At 39.5% G+C, this 19,803-nt stretch overlaps 2 protein-coding genes across 2 annotated transcripts; both read left to right on the top strand.

The window, feature by feature from the left end:
• Nucleotides 1–569: 569 nt before the first annotated feature.
• LOC122914252 (olfactory receptor 226) lies at nucleotides 570–1,553 on the top strand. Its single transcript, XM_044260883.1, has one exon. The coding sequence runs from the start codon at nucleotides 570–572 to the stop codon at nucleotides 1,551–1,553; it is 984 nt and encodes a 327-aa protein (XP_044116818.1).
• Nucleotides 1,554–18,059: 16,506 nt separating this feature from the next.
• LOC122914251 (olfactory receptor 6-like) lies at nucleotides 18,060–19,004 on the top strand. Its single transcript, XM_044260882.1, has one exon. The coding sequence runs from the start codon at nucleotides 18,060–18,062 to the stop codon at nucleotides 19,002–19,004; it is 945 nt and encodes a 314-aa protein (XP_044116817.1).
• The last annotated feature ends 799 nt before the right edge of the window (nucleotides 19,005–19,803 follow it).

The following is a 19,803-nucleotide window of genomic DNA, read 5'->3' as shown; positions in this document are numbered from 1 at the left end:
TCCCCGCTGAGCAGAGAGCCTGATGTGGGGCTCAATCCCAGGACCCTGGGATCATGACCTGAACCGAAGGCAGAGGCTTTAACCCACTGAGCCACCCAGATGCCCCTCTGCATATATTTTAAAACAGTGTCCACACTATCCATCCCCAGTAAACACTCAACTGTGTTGTACATTATTGTTATTTCCTCAAAACAGAGTCATAATCTAGCTCACAAAAAAACCTCTCACATTAGGGCAGCCTAGACTCTCTTACTACTTTTGGTTTTGATCTATATTCTTCAGGGACCAACTAATATCACTTTTACAAGTGTTCATCAGTATATGCTTCTCCAAGGGCCAAACAGATTTTTATCCTATCATCAATATGAAGCAGTTTGTTTTTGTCTACTTTTGTCTTAGCTCATTTCAAGATTACAGAAGAAAGTGATGGCCTCAGTTCAGTGATAAATTACATGCATTACATATATTCTGTCAATATAAATCCACCAAGAAAAAGGCTGGGTCCTTGTTGTTGGCTCCTGAAGATCCTCTTTTCCCTCTCCTAAAGAGCAGTGGGCAAGACTGACAACATGGAGCAGAGGAACCAGAGTGGGAGGGTAAGTGAGTTTGTGTTGCTGGGCTTCCCAGCTCCTGCACCACTGCGGGCACTTTTATTTGTCCTTTCTCTGCTGGCCTATGTGTTGGTGCTGACTGAAAATACACTCATCGTTATGGCAATTAAAAACCACCCCACCCTTCACAAACCCATGTACTTCTTTCTGGCTAATATGTCTTTCTTGGAGATCTGGTATGTTACTGTCACTATTCCCAAGATGTTAGCTGGCTTTGTTGGATCCAAAAATAACCAGGGGCAGCTAATTTCCTTTGAGGGCTGCATGACACAGCTATATTTTTTCCTGGGACTGGGCTGCACTGAGTGTGTCCTTCTTGCTGTTATGGCCTATGATCGCTATGTAGCCATCTGCCATCCTCTCCACTATGCTGTCATTGTCAGTGGCCGGCTGTGTGTGCAGCTGGCAGCTGGCTCCTGGGCTGGAGGTTTTGGCATCTCCATGGTTAAGGTTTTTCTCATTTCTCGCCTCTCCTACTGTGGACCCAACATCATCAACCACTTCTTCTGTGATGTTTCCCCATTGCTCAATCTTTCGTGCACTGACATGTCAACAGCAGAGCTTACAGACTTTGTTCTGGCCATTTTTATCTTGCTGGGGCCACTCTCTGTCACTGGGGCCTCCTACATGGCCATCACTGGTGCTGTGGTGCGCATTCCTTCAGCTGCTGGGCGCCATAAAGCCTTTTCCACCTGTGCCTCTCACCTCACTGTTGTGATCATCTTCTATGCAGCCAGTATCTTCATCTATGCCCGGCCAAAGGCACTCTCAGCTTTTGACACCAACAAGCTGGTTTCTGTGCTTTATGCTGTTATTGTACCATTGCTTAACCCTATCATCTACTGCTTGCGCAATCAAGAGGTCAAGAGAGCCCTACGCCGTACTCTGCACCTAATCAGGGGTCAGGATGCTAAGCACGAGAAAGCTAGCCGAGATGGGTAGAAAATGCTCTCGAGCTTGGGATCTGTATCTTCTATAAAGTTCAGAGGAGCTCTTATGGCCTAAATTAGGGACTAGGATTCAAAACCACCTTCAAGGAACTAATCCAAGAGAAAGAAGAGGGATGGATTGCAAGTTGACAGCTGGATTTCTGGACAGCACTGAAGATACATGCTAGAATTTCCCATGTCCTCTGTTCTATTGTAGTTTACATAGAACAGTTCATGAATCATGCATCCTGATGGGGTGGAAAGGATTGACCGAGCAGAAGATTGATAGCACTTCAATATTTAAATAAGCAAACAAATACAGAACTAGTATCTCTCTAAATGGCCTTTCCTGGATTTACTCTTTGATTTACTTCTGAGGCTGAAAGTGTAGAAAAGGAAAGCACAAAGAAGAAGCCATTCAAGGAAGCACAGGCTTCATTATAGAATAGCATTAGGAGACTTTTGGTGATATCTCTTCTAGCCATAAGCCACTGACTGTAGCCTATGATGATTATTTTAGTATGATTTATACTAGGTGATTATTTTTACAGGTGATTATTTTAGTATGAATTACAAGGCAAGTAGATAGGAAAGTGAGAATTTTTGTGTTGGCAACATATCACCTCCTGCACTACAGAGATCTCTAGCTTCATTTCCTGATTACTAGGTTAGTGCCCACATGGAGCTAGTGACTGATGGCAGTTGTTTATTTAATCTTCTGTCTCTATAATTAGGGAATTGTTATATCATAAACTTATAGTTTATATATTAAATGGAATCTTATGTAGGGTCTTAACATAACATGATGTACATGTTAATGACAGAAAAAATATTCTTAACACAATAAATGCAAACAGTATTTTATATAACAGTATCAAATGTAGCAGGCTTACAAATGGAGAAGGAAGATATGATATAGATTTATATACACACACACACTGAAATATCACTCAGCTGTAAAAAAGGATGATGTACCATTTGCAACAATATGGATGGAACTAGAGGGCATTACACTAAGTGAAATAAGTCAGATTAAGGAAGACAAATACCATATTATTTCATTTATTTGTGGAATCTAAAGCACCAAATGAATAAACAAACAAAATGCAGATTTAGACCTATACGTACAGAGAACAAACTGATTGTTGCCAAAGGGGAAGAAGGTATTGGATGAGTAAAATGGGTGAAAGGAGTGGGATATACAAGTTTTCAGTTATGGAATGAATAAGTCATAGCATAGGGAAAACAATTGATGGTATTATAATAGTAATATAGTGAGACTGATGGTAGCTATACTTGTGGTGATGTAGCATAATATACAGAGAAGTCAAATTACTATGCTGTACATCTGAAATGCACCATTGTATTTCAACTATACTCAAGTTTTTAAAATTAATTTTAAAAAAGCTTAGAATATGAGGAAGTGGAGATGCAACGAAGGGGGTTTTGGGAGTAGGAAAAGAATAAATGAAATGAGATGGGATCTGGAGGGAGACAAACCATAAGAGACTCTAAATGTCACAAAACAAAATGAGGGTGGCTGGGGGGAGAGGGGTAGGGAGAGGGTGTTGTGGTTATGGACATTGGGGAGGATAAGTGATATGGTGAGTGTTGTGAAGTGTGTAAACCTGGCGATTCACAGACCTGTATACTTGGGGCTATAATACATTATATGTTTATAAAAAATTTTATACCACATTGAGATATCACCATATACCAGTTAGAATGGCCAAAATTAGCAAGACAGGAAACAACATGTGTTGGAGGGGATGTGGAGAAAGGGGAACCCTCTTCCACTGTTGGTGGGAATGCAAGTTGGTGCAGCCTCTTTGGAGAACAGTGTGGAGATTCCTCAAGAAATTAAAAATACAACTTCCCTATGACCCTGCCATTGAACTCCTGGGTATTTGCCCCAAAGAGACAGATGTTGTGAAAAGAAGGGCCATCTGTACCCCAATGTTTATAGCAGCAATGGCCACGGTCGCCAAACTGTGGAAAGAACCAAGATGCCCTTCAACGGATGAATGGATAAGGAAGATGTGGTGCATATACACTATGGAGTATTATGTCTCCATCAGAAAGGATGAATACCCAAATTTTGTAGCAACATGGACGGGACTGGAGGAGATTATGCTGAGTGAAATAAGTCAAGCAGAGAGAGTCAATTATCATATGGCTTCACTTATTTGTGAAGCATGACAAATAGCATGGTGGACATGGGGAGTTAGGAGAAGGGAGTTGGGGGAAATTTGAAGGGGAGGTGAACCATGAGAGACTATGGACTCTGAAAAACAATCTGAGGGGTTTTAAGTGGTGGGGGAGTGGGATGTTGGGGGAACCAGGTGGTGGGTATTAGAGAGGATTGCATGGAGCACTGGGTGTTGTAAAAAAACAATGAAAAAAAAACCAAAAAAAAATAAAAAAAAACAATGAATACTGTTATGCTGAAAATAAATGAAAAATAAATTTAAAAAAAAAAGAAAGAGAAAAAAATTTTAAAAAAGAGCATAAGACAGCCCAGCATAAAAGTAAGCATAGATTTTTAGAAAAAATGCCTGGTGATGGAGATTAAAGTGGGAACATATTGCATGGAGCACTGTTGTTATATGTAAACAATGAATCTTGGAACACTACATCAAAATATAATGATGTACTGAATGGTGACTAAGATAACATAATAAAAATAATTTTAAAAATAAAAAAAAAATTAAGTAAGCTCCACGCCCAGCATTGCCTGGCTTTAACATATAACCCTGAGGTCAAGACCTGAATTTAGATCAAGAGCTGGACACCATAACTCACTAAGCCACCTAGGTACCTCAAAGCATATGTTTTTTGAGAAAAAAATACTGTCAGCACAGATGTTATACTCATGAAGCAGATGTCGGTTCTAGCTGCAGAAACACATCTAAAATCTGACCATCTCAAAAGAAAAAAAAAAAAGAATCAGTCTTATTTATTTATTTATTTAAAATTCTAATTTCTTTTTTTTTAATTTACTTATTTCTTTTCAGCATAACATAATTCATTGTTTATGCACCACACCCAGTGCTCCATGCAATACGTGTCCTCTATAATATCCACTACCTGGCTCTCCCTCCCTCCTACACCCCAACCCTTCAAAACCTCAGGTTTTTTTTCAGAGTCAATAGTCTCTTATTGTTCATCTTCCCTTCCAATTTCCCTCTACTCGCTTCCTCTCTCCATCTCCCCATGTCCTCCATGTTATTTGTTATGCTCTACAAATAAGTGAAACCATATGATAATTGACTCTCTCTGCTTGACTTATTTCACTCAGCATAATCTCCTCCAGTCCCGTCCATGTTGCTACAAAAGTTGGGCATTCGTCCTTTCTGATGGAGGCATAATACTCCATAGTGTATATGCACCACATCTTCCTTATCCATTCATCCGTTGAAGGGCATCTTGGTTCTTTCCACAGTTTGGCGACCGTGGCCATTGCTGCTATAAACATTGGGGTACAGATGGCCCTTCTTTTCACGACATATGTCTCTCTTTTTTTTTTTTTTTTTTTTTTACGACATATGTCTCTTTGGGATAAATACCAAGTAGTGAAATTGAAGGGTGATGGGGAAGCTTTATTTTTTTTCCAATTTATTTATTTTCAGAAAAACAGTATTCATTATTTTTTCACCACACCCAGTGCTCCATGCAAGCCATGCCCTCTATAATACCCACCACCTGGTACCCCAACCTCCCACCCCCCCGCCACTTCAAACCCCTCAGATTGTGTTTCAGAGTCCATAGTCTCTCATGGTTCACCTCCCCTTCCAATTTACCCAAATTCCCTTCTCCTCTCTAACGCCCCTTGTCCTCCATGCTATTTGTTATGCTCCACAAATAAGTGAAACCATATGATAATTGACTCTCTCTGCTTGACTTATTTCACTCAGCATAATCTCTTCCAGTCCCGTCCATGTTGCTACAAAAGTTGGGTATTCAGCCTTTCTGATGGAGGCATAATACTCCATAGTGTATATGGACCACATCTTCCTTATCCATTCATCCGTTGAAGGGCATCTTGGTTCTTTCCATAGTTTGGCGACTGTGGCCATTGCTGCTATAAACATTGGGGTACAGATGGCCCTTCTTTTCACTACATCTGTGTCTTTGGGGTAAATACCCAGGAGTGCAATTGCAGGGTCATAGGGAAGCTCTATCTTTAATTTCTTGAGGAATCTCCACACTGTTCTCCAAAGAGGCTGCACCAACTTACATTCCCACCAACAGTGGAAGAAGTTTCCCCTTTCTACACATCCTCTCCAACACACATTGTTTCTGGTCTTGCTTATTTTGGCCATTCTAATATGTATAAGGTGGTATCTCAATGTGGTTTTAATTTGAATCTCCCTGATGGCTAGTGATGATGAACATTTTTTCATGTGTCTGACAGCCATTTGTATGTCTTCATTGGAGAAGTATCACATCTCCAATGAAGTCTTATTTATTTGTTTAAGTTAGATTATAAGGAGATTAACTGGAGTGTTACCTGTAACTATGCCATGAAGACCTTACCCTTATAAATTGCAATTTATGACAAGGGTATTGTTACTGATGTATTTATTTAAATAAACATTTCTTATCCAATAAAATACAAGACTTTCCTCTTCTGGACAGAGAGATGGTGACAGGGTATCTCGGTGTGATTTTTAGAAATTTAGTTCCCTACTATTACCTAAGACCCAGAACCCTGAGGACAACAGCCTACATGAAGCTTCTCTCTCCAGATGTGGTAGCCTTCTCTTGCTGCAACCTGTCTCTCCATATTTTTCTGCTGCTTAATAAAGTCTGAAAGACTACTATCAAGGAAATTGAGCATTATTTGCTATCTGATTCTTATTAAAATTCTAATATAGGAAAGCCACTGATTTCTGTACATTGACTTTGTATCCTGCCATGTTGCTGAATTGCTGTATGAGTTCTAGTAGCGTAGGGGTGGAGTCTTTTGGGTTTTCCATATAAAGAATCATGTCATCTGCGAAGAGAGAGAGTTTGACTTCTTCATTGCCAATTTGGATAGCTTTTGCTTCTCTTTGTTGTCTGAATGTTGTTGCTAGGACTTCTTTTTTTTTCTTTAATTTATTTTTATTTATTTTCAGCATAACAGTATTCATTATTTTTGCACCCCACTCAGTGTTCCATGCAATCCATGCCCTCTATAATACCCACCACCTGGTCCCCCGACATCCCATCCTCCTCCCCTTCAAAACCCTCAGATTGTTTTTCAGAGTCCATTGTTTCTCAAGGTTCACCTCCCCTTCCAATTTCCCCCAACTCCCTTCTCATCTCTATCTCCCCATGTCCTCCATGCTATTTGTTATGCTCCACAAATAAGTGAAACCATGTGATAATTGACTCTCTTTGCTTGACTTATTTCACTCAGCATAATCTTTTCCATTTCCGTCCATGTTGCTACAAAAGTTGGGTATTCGTCCTTACTGACGGAGGCGTAGTACTCCATAGTGTATATGGACCACATTCTCCTTATCCATTCGTCCATTGAAAGGCATCTTGGTTCTTTCCAGAGTTTGGCAATGGTGGCCATTGCTGCTATAAACACTGGGGTACAGATGGCCCTTCTTTATATGACATCTATCTCTTTGGGGCAAATACCCAGTAGTGCAATGGCAGGGTCATAGGGAAGCTCTATTTTTAATTTCTTGAGGAATCTCCACACTGTTCTCCAAAGAGGCTGCACCAACTTGCATTCCCACCAACAGTGGAAGAGGGTTCCCCTTTCTCCACATCCCTTCCAGCACATGTCGTTTCCTGTCTTGCTAATTTTGGCAATTCTAACTGGTGTAAGGTGATATCTCAATGTGGTTTTAATTTGAATCTCCCTGAGGGCTAATGATGATGAGCATTTTTTCATGTGTCTGATAGCCATTTGTATGTCTTGATTGGAGAAGTGTCTGTTCATATCTTCTGCCCATTTTTTGATATAATTATCTGTTTTGTGTGTGTTGAGTTTGAGGAGTTCTTTACAGATCCTAGATATCAACCTTTTGTCTGTACTGTCATTTGCAAATATCTTCTCCCCATTCCGTGGGTTGCCTCTTTGTTTTCTTAACGGTTTCCTTTGCTGTGCAGAAGCTTTTGATTTTGAAGAAGTCCCAAAAGTTCATTTTCGTTTTTGTTTCTTTTGCCTATGGAGACATATCTTTAAAAAAAGTTACTGTGGCTGATAGAGAAATAAAAGGTATCCAAATTGGTAATGAAGAAGTCAAACTCTCTCTCTTTGCAGATGACATGATTCTTTATATGGAAAACCCAAAAGATTCTACCCCCTAACTACTAGAACTCATACAGCAATTCAGCAATGTGGCAGGATACAAAGTCAATGTAAAGAAATCAGTAACTTTCTTATACACTAACAATGAAAATACAGAAAGGGAAATTAGAAAATTGATTCCATTTACTGTAGCACCAAGAACCATAAGATACCTGGGAATAAACCTAACCAAAGAAGTAAAGGATCTGTACTCGAGGAGCTACAGAACACTCCTGAAGGAAATTGAAGAAGACACAAAAAGATGGAAGACCATTCCATGCTCTTGGATCGGAAGAATAAACATTGTTAAAATGACTATACTTCCTAGAGCAATCTATACTTTTAATGCCATCCCAATCAAAATTCCACTGTTATTCTTCAAAGAGCTGGAGAAAATAATCCAAGCATTTCTATGGACTCAGAAGAGACCCTGAATTGCTAAGGAAATGTTGAAAAACAAAAATAAAACTGGGGGCAATGTTACCTGATTTCAAGCTTTACTACAAAGCTGTGATCATCCAAGACAGCATGGTACTGGCATCAAAACAGACACATAGACCAGTGGAAGAGAGTAGAGAGCCCATATATGGACCCTCAACTCTATGGTCAAATAATCGTCGACAAAACAGGAAAAAATATACAGTGGAAAAAAGACAGTCTCTTCAATAAATGGTGCTGGGAAAACTGGACAGCTATATGTAGAAGAACGAAACTTGACCATTCTCTTACACCGTACACAAAGATAAACTCAAAATAGATAAAAGACCTCAACGTGAGACAGGAATCCATTAGAATCCTAGAGGAGAACATAGACAGTTGCTAGGACTTTTAATACAATGTTGAACAAGAGAGGTGAGAGTGGGCATCCTTGTCGTGTTCCTGATCTCAACGGGAAGGCTGCAAACTTTTTTCCATTGAGGATGGTATTTGCTGTGGGTCTTTCATAGATAGATTTGATGAGGTTCAGGAATGTTCCCTCTATCCCTGTACTTTGAAGTGTTTTAATCAGGAACGGATGCTGGATTTTGTCAAATGCTTTTTCTGCATCAATTGAGAGGACCATGTGGTTCTTCTCTCTTCTCATATTAATTTGTTGTATCACATTGATTGATTTGCAAATGTTGAACCATCCTTGTAGCCCAGGGATGAATCCCACCTGATCATGGTGGATAATCTTTTTTTTTCCAATTTATTTATTTTCAGAAAAACAGTATTCATTATTTTTTCAAGACACACAGTGCTCCATGCAAGCCGTGCCCTCTATAATACCCACCACCTGGTACCCCAACCTCCCACCCCCCCCCGCCACTTCAAACCCCTCAGACTGTTTTTTAGAGTCCATAGTCTCTCATGGTTCACCTCCCCTTCCAATTTACCCAAATTCCCTACTCCTCTCTAACGCCCCTTGTCCTCCATGCTATTTGTTATGTGGATAATCTTTTTAATGTGCTGTTGGATCCTGTTCGCTAGGATCTTGTTGAGAATCTTAGCATCCATATTCATCAGTGATATTGGTCTGAAATTCACCTTTTTGGTAGGGTCTTTGCCTAGTTTTGGGATAAGGGTAATGCTGGCTTCATAGAAAGAGTCTGGAAGTTTTCCTTCTGCTTCAATTTTTTGAAACAGCTTTAGGAGAATACATGTTATTTCTTCTTTGAAAGTTTGGTAGAATTCCCCAGGGAATCCGTCAGGTCCTGGGCTCTTGTTTTTTGGGAGGTTTTGGATCACGGTTTCAATCTCATTACTAGATATTGGTCTATTCAGGTTGTTTTATTTTGCTTATTTATAAGAAAAAGTTGGAGTATTTTTTAATTAAATTAATTTATTTATTTTCAAAAAAACGGTATTCATTATTTTTTCACCACACCTAGTACTCCATGCAATCTGTGCCCTCTATAATACCACCACCTGGTACCCCGACCTCCCACCCCCCCACCACTTCCAACCCCTCAGATTGTTTTTCAGAGTCCATAGTCTTTCATGATTCACCTCCCCTTCCAATTTACCCCAACTCCCTTCTCTTCCCTAACACCCCTTCTCCTCCATGATATATGTTATGCTCCACAAATAAGTGAAACCATAGGATAATTAACTCTCTCTGCTTCACTTATTTCACTCAGCATAATCTCATCCAGTCCCGTCCATGTTGCTACAAAAGTTGGGTATTCATCCTTTCTGATGGAGGCATAATACTCCATAGTGTATATGCACCACATCTTCCTTATCCATTCGTCCGTTGAAGGGCATCTTGGTTCTTTCCACAGTTTGGCGACCATGGCCATTGCTGCTATAAACATTGGGGTACAGATGGCCCTTCTTTTCACGACATATGTCTCTTTGGGGTAAATACCCAGGAGTGCAATTGCAGGGTCATAGGTTAGTTCTATTTTTAATTTCTTGAGGAATCTCCACACTGTTCTCCAAAGGGGCTTCACCAACTTGCATTCCCACCAACAGTGTAAGAGGGTTCCCGTTTCTCCACATCCCCTCCAACACATGTTGTTTCCTGTCTTGCTAATTTTGGCAATTCTAACTGGTGTAAGGTGATATCTCAATGTAGTTTTAATTTGAATCTCTTTGATGGCTAGTGATGATGAACATTTTTTTATGTGTCTGATAGCCATTTGTATGTCTTCATTGGAGAAGTACCTGTTCATATCTTCTGCCCATTTTTTGATGTGTTTGCCTGTTTCGTGTGTGTTGAGTTTGAGAAGTTCATTATAGATCCTGGATATCAACCTTTTGTCTGTGCTGTCATTTGCAAATAACTTCTCCCATTCCATGGGTTGCCTCTTTGTTTTTTTGACTGTTTCCTTAGGTGTGCAGAAGCTTTTGATTTTGATGAATTCCCAAAAGTTTATTTCCACTTTTGTTTCCTTTGCCTTTGGAGACATATCTTGAAAGAAGTTGCTGTGGCTGATATAAAAGAGATTACTGCCTAGTTCTCCTCTAGGATTCTGATGGATTCCTGTCTCACGTTGAGGTCTTTTATCCATTTTGAGTTTATCTTTGTGTACGGTGTAAAAGAATGGTCGAGTTTCATTCTTCTACATATAGCTGCCCAGTTTTCCCAGCACCATATATTGAAGAGACTGTCTTTTTTCCACTGTATATTTTTTTCCTGTTTTGTCGAAGATTATTTGACCATAGAGTAGAGGATCCATATCTGGACTCTCTACTCTGTTCCACTGGTCTATGTGTCTGTTTTTATGCCAGTACCATGCTGTCTTGGTGATCACAGCTTTGTAATAAAGCTTGAAATCAGATAACATGATGCTCCCAGGTTTACTTTTGCTTTTCAACATTTCCTTAGCAATTCGGGGTCTCTTCTGATTCCATACAACTTTTTGGATTATTTGCTCCAGGTTTTGAACAATACTGGTGGAATTTTGATTGGGATGGCATTAAAAGTATAGATTGCTCTAGGAAGTATAGACATTTTAACAATGTTTATTCTTCTGATCCAAGAGCCTGGAATGGTCTTCCATCTTTTTGTGTCTTCTTCAATTTCTTTCATGAGTGTTCTGTAGTTCCTTGAGTACAGGTCCTTTACCTCTTTAGTTAGGTTTATTCCCAGGTATCTTGTGGTTCTTGGTGCTATAGGAAATGGAATCGATTCTCTAATTTCCCTTTCTGTATTTTCATTATTAGTGTATAAGAATTCACTGATTTCTGCACATTGACAAATAGTAAAATCATACCTTCAGATAGTACCTTTTGGTGCTGGAGAATGTGAGTGGACAGTTTCATGCACTGCAGAGAAGAGAAGGCTTATAGTATAGGTGTTTTCATTTTCTCATAGAGTCATTCCTCAGGGGATAATTACCCTCCCTGATTTTCATGTTCCATCGTCTTATTTCATGAGGACCCGGTGGTGCCAGCATTCCCAGAATTAATGCCAGCTCACCAAATGCCTTTAGTCAAAGAATATAGAAGGGTGGGGGAAAGAGCTAGAGCCATCCTTCTCCATCAAATTCTGATTTGTCACACATAGACCTTTAGATACCTTCTAGTATCCAAAATTTCTTTAGGATTTCTAATATTTTAGGCCCCTGCTTCTCTCTTTTCCTCCACCTTTGGTTATTTTTGTTACTCACAGAAACACAAGTTTATTTCCGGGCCTTCATTCTGACAAAACTTCTAGCACTTGATTCTTAATTTTATGGTTACTGACAACAATTAATACCAGAGTCTGTGGGCTAACTCAACTGTGAATAACTTGACAGACAGGAGTTGTCATTTCACACTGCTCTTAGCACATAGCACATGCTTCACAAACATTGATCAAATGACTGCATACTTCCTGGAGTCCAAGTTCGGTGAGTGTGAACTATAGTTACTGTAGAGGCCTCATTATTCCATCATCTCACTTCTCACTATATTCTTTCCTGTGCTGGTCTCTCTACACTGAAAGCCCTCTCACTTCATTTCTTCTTCTTTTTTTTTTTTAGGATTTTTTTTTCCAATTTATTTATTTTCAGAAAAACAGTATTCATTATTTTTTCACCACACCCAGTGCTCCATGCAAGCCGTGCCTTCTATAATACCCACCACCTGGTACCCCCACCTCCCACCCCCCCCCCGCCACTTCAAACCCCTCAGATTGTTTTTCAGAGTCCATAGTCTCTCATGGTTCACCTCCCCTTCCAATTTACCCAAATTCCCTACTCTTCTCTAACACCCCTTGTCCTCCATGCTATTTGTTATGCTCCACAAATAAGTGAAACCCACCTCATTTCTTCTGATCAAATCATGGCTGTGGTTCACATTCCAACACAGGTCATTTTTTACATTTGTGTAGTTATTACCACAGAGCTGTTTTAGAATTGCTTTCATAGGGGTGCCTAGTGGCTCAGTTGGTTAAGCGTCTGCCTGCCTTTGGTCAGGTCGTGATCCCGGGGTCCTGGAATCAAGCCCCACAATTGCGGCCTGCTCAACAGGAAGCCTACTTCTCCCTCTCCTTCTGTCTGCTGCTCCCACTGCTTATGCTCTCCCTCTCTGTCCAAAAAAAAATAAATAAAATTAAAAAAAAAAAGAAAAGAAATGAAATCTTGCCATTTGTGACAACGTGGATGGAACTAGAGCGTATCATGCTTAGTGAAATAAGTCAGGTGGAGAAAGACAAGTATCATATGATCTCCCTGATATGAGGAAGTGGTGATGTAACATGGGGGCTTAAGTGGGTAGGAGAAGAATAAATGAAACAAGATGGGATTGGGAGAGATAGAAACCATAAGTGACTCTTAATTTCACAAAACAAACTGAGGGTTGCTGGGGAGGAGGGATGGGAGAAGAGGGGTGGGGTTATGGACACCGGGGAGGCTATGTGCTTTGGTGAGTGCTGTGAAGTGTGTAAACCTGGCGACTCACAGACCTGTACCCTGGGGATAAAAATATATTATATGTTTATAAAAAATTAAAAATTTAAAAAAGAATTGCTTCAATATACATATTCATTCTGAAACTAACACTAATGATATGATGTTAACAAGTGAATTATTGTTATCCCATTTTTAGGGTGAATAAACTGAGGAATAAAGACAATTTTGTAAGGTCAAAGGTCTTAAAAATGGTAGGACTTAGATTAGAAACTTGATCTTCTGACTACTGAGCCAAAATTATTTCCTATAATACTACTTCCACACTATTGTCCTCTATGAGTCTGGAAAGACACCTCTTAAATCTTTTTCTAAATTCCTAAGTTAGAAAGCATCACTTCCTCATTGAAGCTCCTAGAGCACATTGTACTTCTCTTTTGGCACATGTCATATTCTGTGCTCATTATAGTGTATATTTATTATTTTGCTTAGAATACGACAAGTTTCTGAAGGACAGAAACCATGACTTACATATTTTTATTCTAAAGAACATATAGCACAGCACCCTACACATAATAAGAGTTCAGTAAAAGTTGGTTATGATTTTGTGATTAAGCAAATGAATGTACTGGTTATCTTATTAACCCGGATAGATTTCTTATTTTGGCTTTTGAATAAGTTATTGTTGCAATACCTTGCATATAGTTGTGAGAGAAAGGGGCCACATCCTACCCACAGATATAAATAAACTTGGTCCAGATATAAACAGGAACTAGTAGATAGATGGAGTTTCAGCTTCCCTGTCAAAATCCCCTGGACATAGTCTGAGTAGCACATACAGGGCTTCCCTGGAGCCAGGAAAGACTGTCAGTGAGCCTCCTGGGAAGCAGATATGGGCAAGCTGTAGGTGAGTGTTAAATATATTCTCCTGCCTCAGCTCCAGACTTGCCTTAATGTTGCAATACCTATCATGCAGTCAGAGACCAGATGTGGATCTCTGGGAAGTATAAAAATATGCAAACCAGTCTGCATTTCCATGTTTAGTTGCAAATGTCTGCAAAATTTTCCACTCTTGGAAGAGAGGGCAGGTGGACCAGGTGAGTGGTTGAAAGTTCCAGGTGAGATTAGATGATCCGATATCTTTTTATTTATTTATATATATATATATTTTTTAAATTTATTTTTTATTTATTTTCAGCATAACATTATTCATTATTTTTGCACCACACGCAGTGCTCCATGCAATCCGTGCCCTCTATAGTACCCACCACCTGGTACCCCGACCTCCCACCCCTCACCCCTTCAAAACCCTCAGATTGTTTTTCAGAGTCCATAGATGATCTGATATCTTGATTCAAGAAAGCTCCAAAGAAGATGAAGAGGGACTTGGAGGACGTGGCTGCAAGCACCATGACTGGACAGGAGAAAGGGTATTGTGGAGAATGAATGGGAAAATGAGATTCACTACTTCTTTACCCAAGGTTGGGGTAATGTGGGGCATTATGGGATCTTTTGGGTGTGGTTCAACACCCAAAAGATATGTTTTCTTATTCCAGAAGAAGTCTGTTGGTGTCCACATTGTCTCTTGGAAATAAGCACAAACAAGATTGTAAAAAGTTCTATAGTCCAATGAAAGAATTTCTTTGCTCAGATACCATAGAGGAGACCCCAGAACTTAGTGTTTTCAGTTCTGAAAACAAAGAAAATAGTAATAAAGAGTTCTTCATTGCTCTATGATACAAAATAGAACCTGCTGAGAGGTCCATCCATGGCCAAAAAGTAGAAGAAAATATTAAGTAAAAAGGTTATGCTTGAATATATGAAAGCAATATACTAGAGAGAGGATTAGAAAGAGGCATGGATGATTTATAACTCAGAGCTCTTCAAAGATGTTATAGTCCTGTTTGGGAAATTTGGCTTCCCTTGCTCCCCCAGAATATAACATAAAATAGATGAGTAAAAGAGAGAGAGAATTAATGTCTGTGTGTTTATATGAATACATGTGAGTGAGTTGCATGTGTGAGTCTAATGTGACATAATATAGTAATAGCTAACACCTATAGAGGAAAACCATGGACCAACTCCTATGCTTAGTGTTTTCTGTGTATATTCATGTTTATTTTCATAGTAGACCTGGAAGGTAGGCATTATTAAAATTATTCTATTTCACAACAATGGATCTTTAAGTCCATAATCATTGAATATTCTCTTCAGGATGATGCAGCTAGTAGCCTTGTTCTGACTCTAAAGTCAATGCTTTTAACTAGTAGACAAAGGTAAATGTGTGGGAAATTGTGTGGCTGTTGGTGAGAATGTGGAAGGTTGTACATGCCCTGAAAGAAAGTCTCTACATTCTTCCCACTGAGACTAGAGGCCAGAGACTAGGCCAGAAATTGCTTACTTATGAACTACTTCAGGGTGAAGGTGTTGGTTGGAGGCCTGGAGATAAGGTACAATCCCTTTCTACTCAGCAAGCAGGACTGAGCTCTGCTGCTATGTGCTGCTGTGGAAAGGAGGCCGTGGTGTCAGTAATATCCATTTCAGTGCCTCATTCTTCTGTTCCTTATCATGAGCCATGGCCAGAAAATCTCTTGTCCAATGAGTCCCTGATCAGCCTCGCAACCTCTGTGTATCAAGTGAAGAGCATGATGCACAAATTGTTTGGCAGGATTCAGCAATGTTCTAAAGGCAGGACCTGACCTCAGTCTTTATGGATCTTCATTAGTGAGTGTGATATTTAATAGAGAGACAAATTCATTCATGTGTATTCAAAAGATACCCCATGGAGCACAAATTAAAACAGTTGAGCTACCTCACAAATATGCTTTCTTCCAGCATTGTAAGATCTGCCTGTCCTTAAGCTATATCTACCTCCCCTCTTGCCTCCTTTCTTTTTTTTAATTTTTTAATAAACATATAATGTATTATTAGCCCCAGGGGTACAGGTCTGTGAATCGCCTGGTTTACACACTTCACAGCACTCATCATAGCACATACCCTCCCCAATGTCCGTAACCACACCACCTTCTCCCATCCCCACTCCCCCTGGCAACCCTCAGTTTGTTTTGTGACATTAAGAGTCTCTTATGGTTTGTATCCCTCCCAATCCCATATTGTTTCATTTATTCTTTTCCTACCCCCCCAAAGCTTCCACATTGCATCTTCACTTCCTCATATCAGGGAGATCATATGATAGTTGTCTTTCTCCAATTGACTTATTTCACTAAGCATAATACCCTCTAGTTCCATCCACATCATTGCAAATCTGCCTCCTTTCTTCTTGCTCCTCTAGGAGACCTGAGATACAGGCTGATAGTTACAGACCCAACCTACCAAGTAACCCAAGACCAGGGATCATATTCACTGTTTTCAGACCCTGTGGATATTATATTGCTGCGACAATAACCTGGATATACAAGCTGAGGCTATGTCCAAAGATATGCTGTCTGATAGAGAGATGTCTTCTGCTAGCAAACTACCCTGAATTCACATTCCTCTGCCTCTACTTCCTGTGGATCCCAAAGCTCCAAGGGATTCATTAATTCACTTACTAATCCATATTCATTAATATTCATGTATTTCCCAATTTCTGTCCTAACCATTGGGTTCACAGTCATGAAGGCTGAGTCTTTCCCCCACAGTTTTATTGAGATATAAGGGGAAGCTTAAGGGGGACAGTGTGAAGATTTGATACATGTATATTTTGTGAAGTTATTACCACAATAAGATTAAATGTTATCTCCATCACATCATATAGTTATCACTTTTTGTGTATGGTAAGAACACTTAAGACATACTCTCAGTAACTTTCAAGTATATGATACAGTAGTGTTAACTACAGTCACCTTGCTGCACATCAGACCCCCCAGAGCGTACTCATTTTATAACTGTAAATTTATACCTCCTTCCAATATTTCCCTCAGTTTTAGAAAGTTGCAGTGTAATGGAGAGAAATCTCCACATGTGAAGGGGTTGTGCATCAGAATCAAATGCTTCTGAGGCACTTGACTGAATTTTGGTGAGATGTCTCCTAAGTGGAATCTTGAAACTTGAATCAGCCAATAAAGATTGCAGAATGGGCACAATAGGAAGAGGGAAGAGTGTAGGCAAATCCCGAGAGTGATTAGTGTGTTTGGGGAGCAAAAACTAGTTGAGTATGTCTGGCTTATGGAAATCATTTAGAGGTCATGAGTGATGAGGAGGAAGAAATATATGGCTGGATCAATATATAAAGTGCCTCCTAGGTGTGATATTGAAAACATTTTGATAAAAACAATTTTATCTGAAAGCAACTGGAGAGTCACTAAGAAACTCTCCAAGAATTACTCCCTTTTATTTTCACAAATAATGACTAAAGAAACTTCCTGATCAAAGGACTACAGATAATGGATCACCCAAATATTATACTTTGAAGCTTTTCTTGAAATGAGCTTATCCCTCACATTTCCTTTAAGGAGGAAAGAAATCTTCATGTGGTGAGTCACTAATTAAACAGAGATCTGAAGCCAACATGGGGGAGATGAACTATGTCTACTACAAAGCACAAGGGAATGACTTGGGTAGTGACATTCAAATATTTCATCAGGTGACTGTAATTAGGGGTGGGAGTGCATTTTTTAAATTTAAATTTCAGGTAGTTAACATACAGTTCAATACTGGTTTCTGGGAATGCATTTTGACTCTGGGAGACTTTCATAAAAAACAAACAGAAAAAGAACAACAAAAAACTTTGATGGACATGTGTTCTTTCACATTTAAAATAATTTGTATTAATAGAAGTAACTTTATGAGTCATTTGCAGGAAAGTCTGATTTACTAACTTCTTTTGGTCTCTTGTCTGACAGCATAATCATCTTCCTTATCTGTAGTGCCAGACTATAAGACTTCAGTACTCTCAGTGCTTTTAGTCATGCTGGAGAAAAATATCACTCTGGTCAGTGAATTCATCCTTGTGGGCTTCCCCACTGCCCCATGGCTACAAGTCCTGCTCTTCCTCCTCTTCCTTGTAGTCTACCTGCTGGTGGTAGTAGAGAATCTTATCATCATGATCACTGTTTGGATATCTGGCTCCCTCCATAAGCCCATGTACTATTTCCTGAGTAGCTTGTCCTTTTTGGAGGTCTGGTATGTCTCTGTAACAGTCCCCAAGATGCTGGATGGATTCCTTCTGCAGAGACGGCGCATCTCCTTCACAGGTTGCATGACCCAACTCTACTTCTTTATCTCACTTGCCTGCACAGAGTGCGTGCTTCTAGCAGCCATGGCCTATGACCGCTATGTGGCCATCTGCCACCCTCTCCAATACCCAGTCATCATGACCACAGTTTATTGTGTACAGCTGGTGGCTTTCTCCTATGTGAGTGGTTTCATGGTCTCTGTCATCAAGGTTTATTTCATTTCACATGTTGCCTTTTGTGGTTCCAATGTCATGAACCACTTTTTCTGTGACATCTCACCAATCCTCAAGCTGGCTTGCAAAGACATGTCCACAGCTGAGCTAGTGGACTTTGCTTTGGCTATTGTCATTCTTGTCTTCCCACTCATCACCACTGTCCTTTCCTATGTCTACATTGTCTCCACCATTCTGCGGATACCCTCCAACCAGGGAAGGAAGAAAGCCTTCTCCACCTGTGCATCACACCTTACTGTAGTCATAATTTATTATACAGCCATGATTTTTATGTATGTTCGGCCCAGGGCTATTGCATCATTTAATTCCAACAAACTAATCTCAGCTGTGTATGCAGTCCTCACACCCATGCTAAATCCGTTTATCTACTGCCTTAGGAACCAGGAAGTTAAAAATGCTATCAAAAAGACCATGGCGGTTGGACAATGCCTCCTGCTCAGCTAAGCCCTGCTACCTTGAGAAGGAGACAGTGTCTCAGCAGGGCTGTCATTTCTGTGACACTTCATGGTTCTGCTTTTTAGTGTTATTCTATAAATCTACATTCTTAAAGAAATCCCAGCATGGGAAGAGAGAAAAAAATTAAAACTAGAAAAAGGACACATTATGTATTTCTTTAATCTTGAATTAGTTTATTACATACTGTATATATTTAAAATTACTTTGAGATGTAAACTCAAAAGAATATTTGACATATATAAGTTGGTGTTATTGGCACTTAACATATAATAAACTATTTTATTCTCATAACACCTCTATGAGTTAGTTATGATTACCTGCCTGGTCTTACAGATCAGGAAACTGAAACATACATGGAGAGGTTAAATAAGTTGATCAACATTGCATAGTTAAAAAAAATATCAAAGCTGTTACTTGAACTCATGGAGTCTAGTTCCACAATCCATTGTATTAGACTATCCCTACATGTAAGAGTCTGTGATAGTAGCCTTAGGGTCACATTAGTTAAGAAACACTGATGCCAGGAAGAAACAAGCAATCCAGCCAGTAAGGTATGTGTAGATGATATGATAAATGATAATGATATGGTAGTGGTGGTGGTCATAGGGATGGTGGTGATAATGATGTCTATAGTGGCACTGGGTTAATGTTGACCAACTACCACTGATATTAATAATTTTGTTGTTCATTTCACAATTTTTTGTAATTGTTGCCTCCTTATAGGACCATAATACCTCATTTTTCATTCTACAGATGGGATACAGTTTCATGAGAGATGAAAGTATTT

Source organism: Neovison vison, chromosome 7, assembly GCF_020171115.1.
Source record: "Neovison vison isolate M4711 chromosome 7, ASM_NN_V1, whole genome shotgun sequence".
Lineage (NCBI taxonomy): Eukaryota > Metazoa > Chordata > Mammalia > Carnivora > Mustelidae > Neogale > Neogale vison.
Note: the sequence above shows the minus strand (reverse complement) of the source record. Positions and strands in the feature narration are given on the sequence as shown.

Excerpts from the sequence above, each read along its gene's own strand:
- LOC122914252 (XM_044260883.1), top strand. The coding sequence starts at position 570 with ATGGAGCAGAGGAACCAGAGTGGGAGGGTAAGTGAGTTTGTGTTGCTG.
- LOC122914251 (XM_044260882.1), top strand. The coding sequence starts at position 18,060 with ATGCTGGAGAAAAATATCACTCTGGTCAGTGAATTCATCCTTGTGGGC.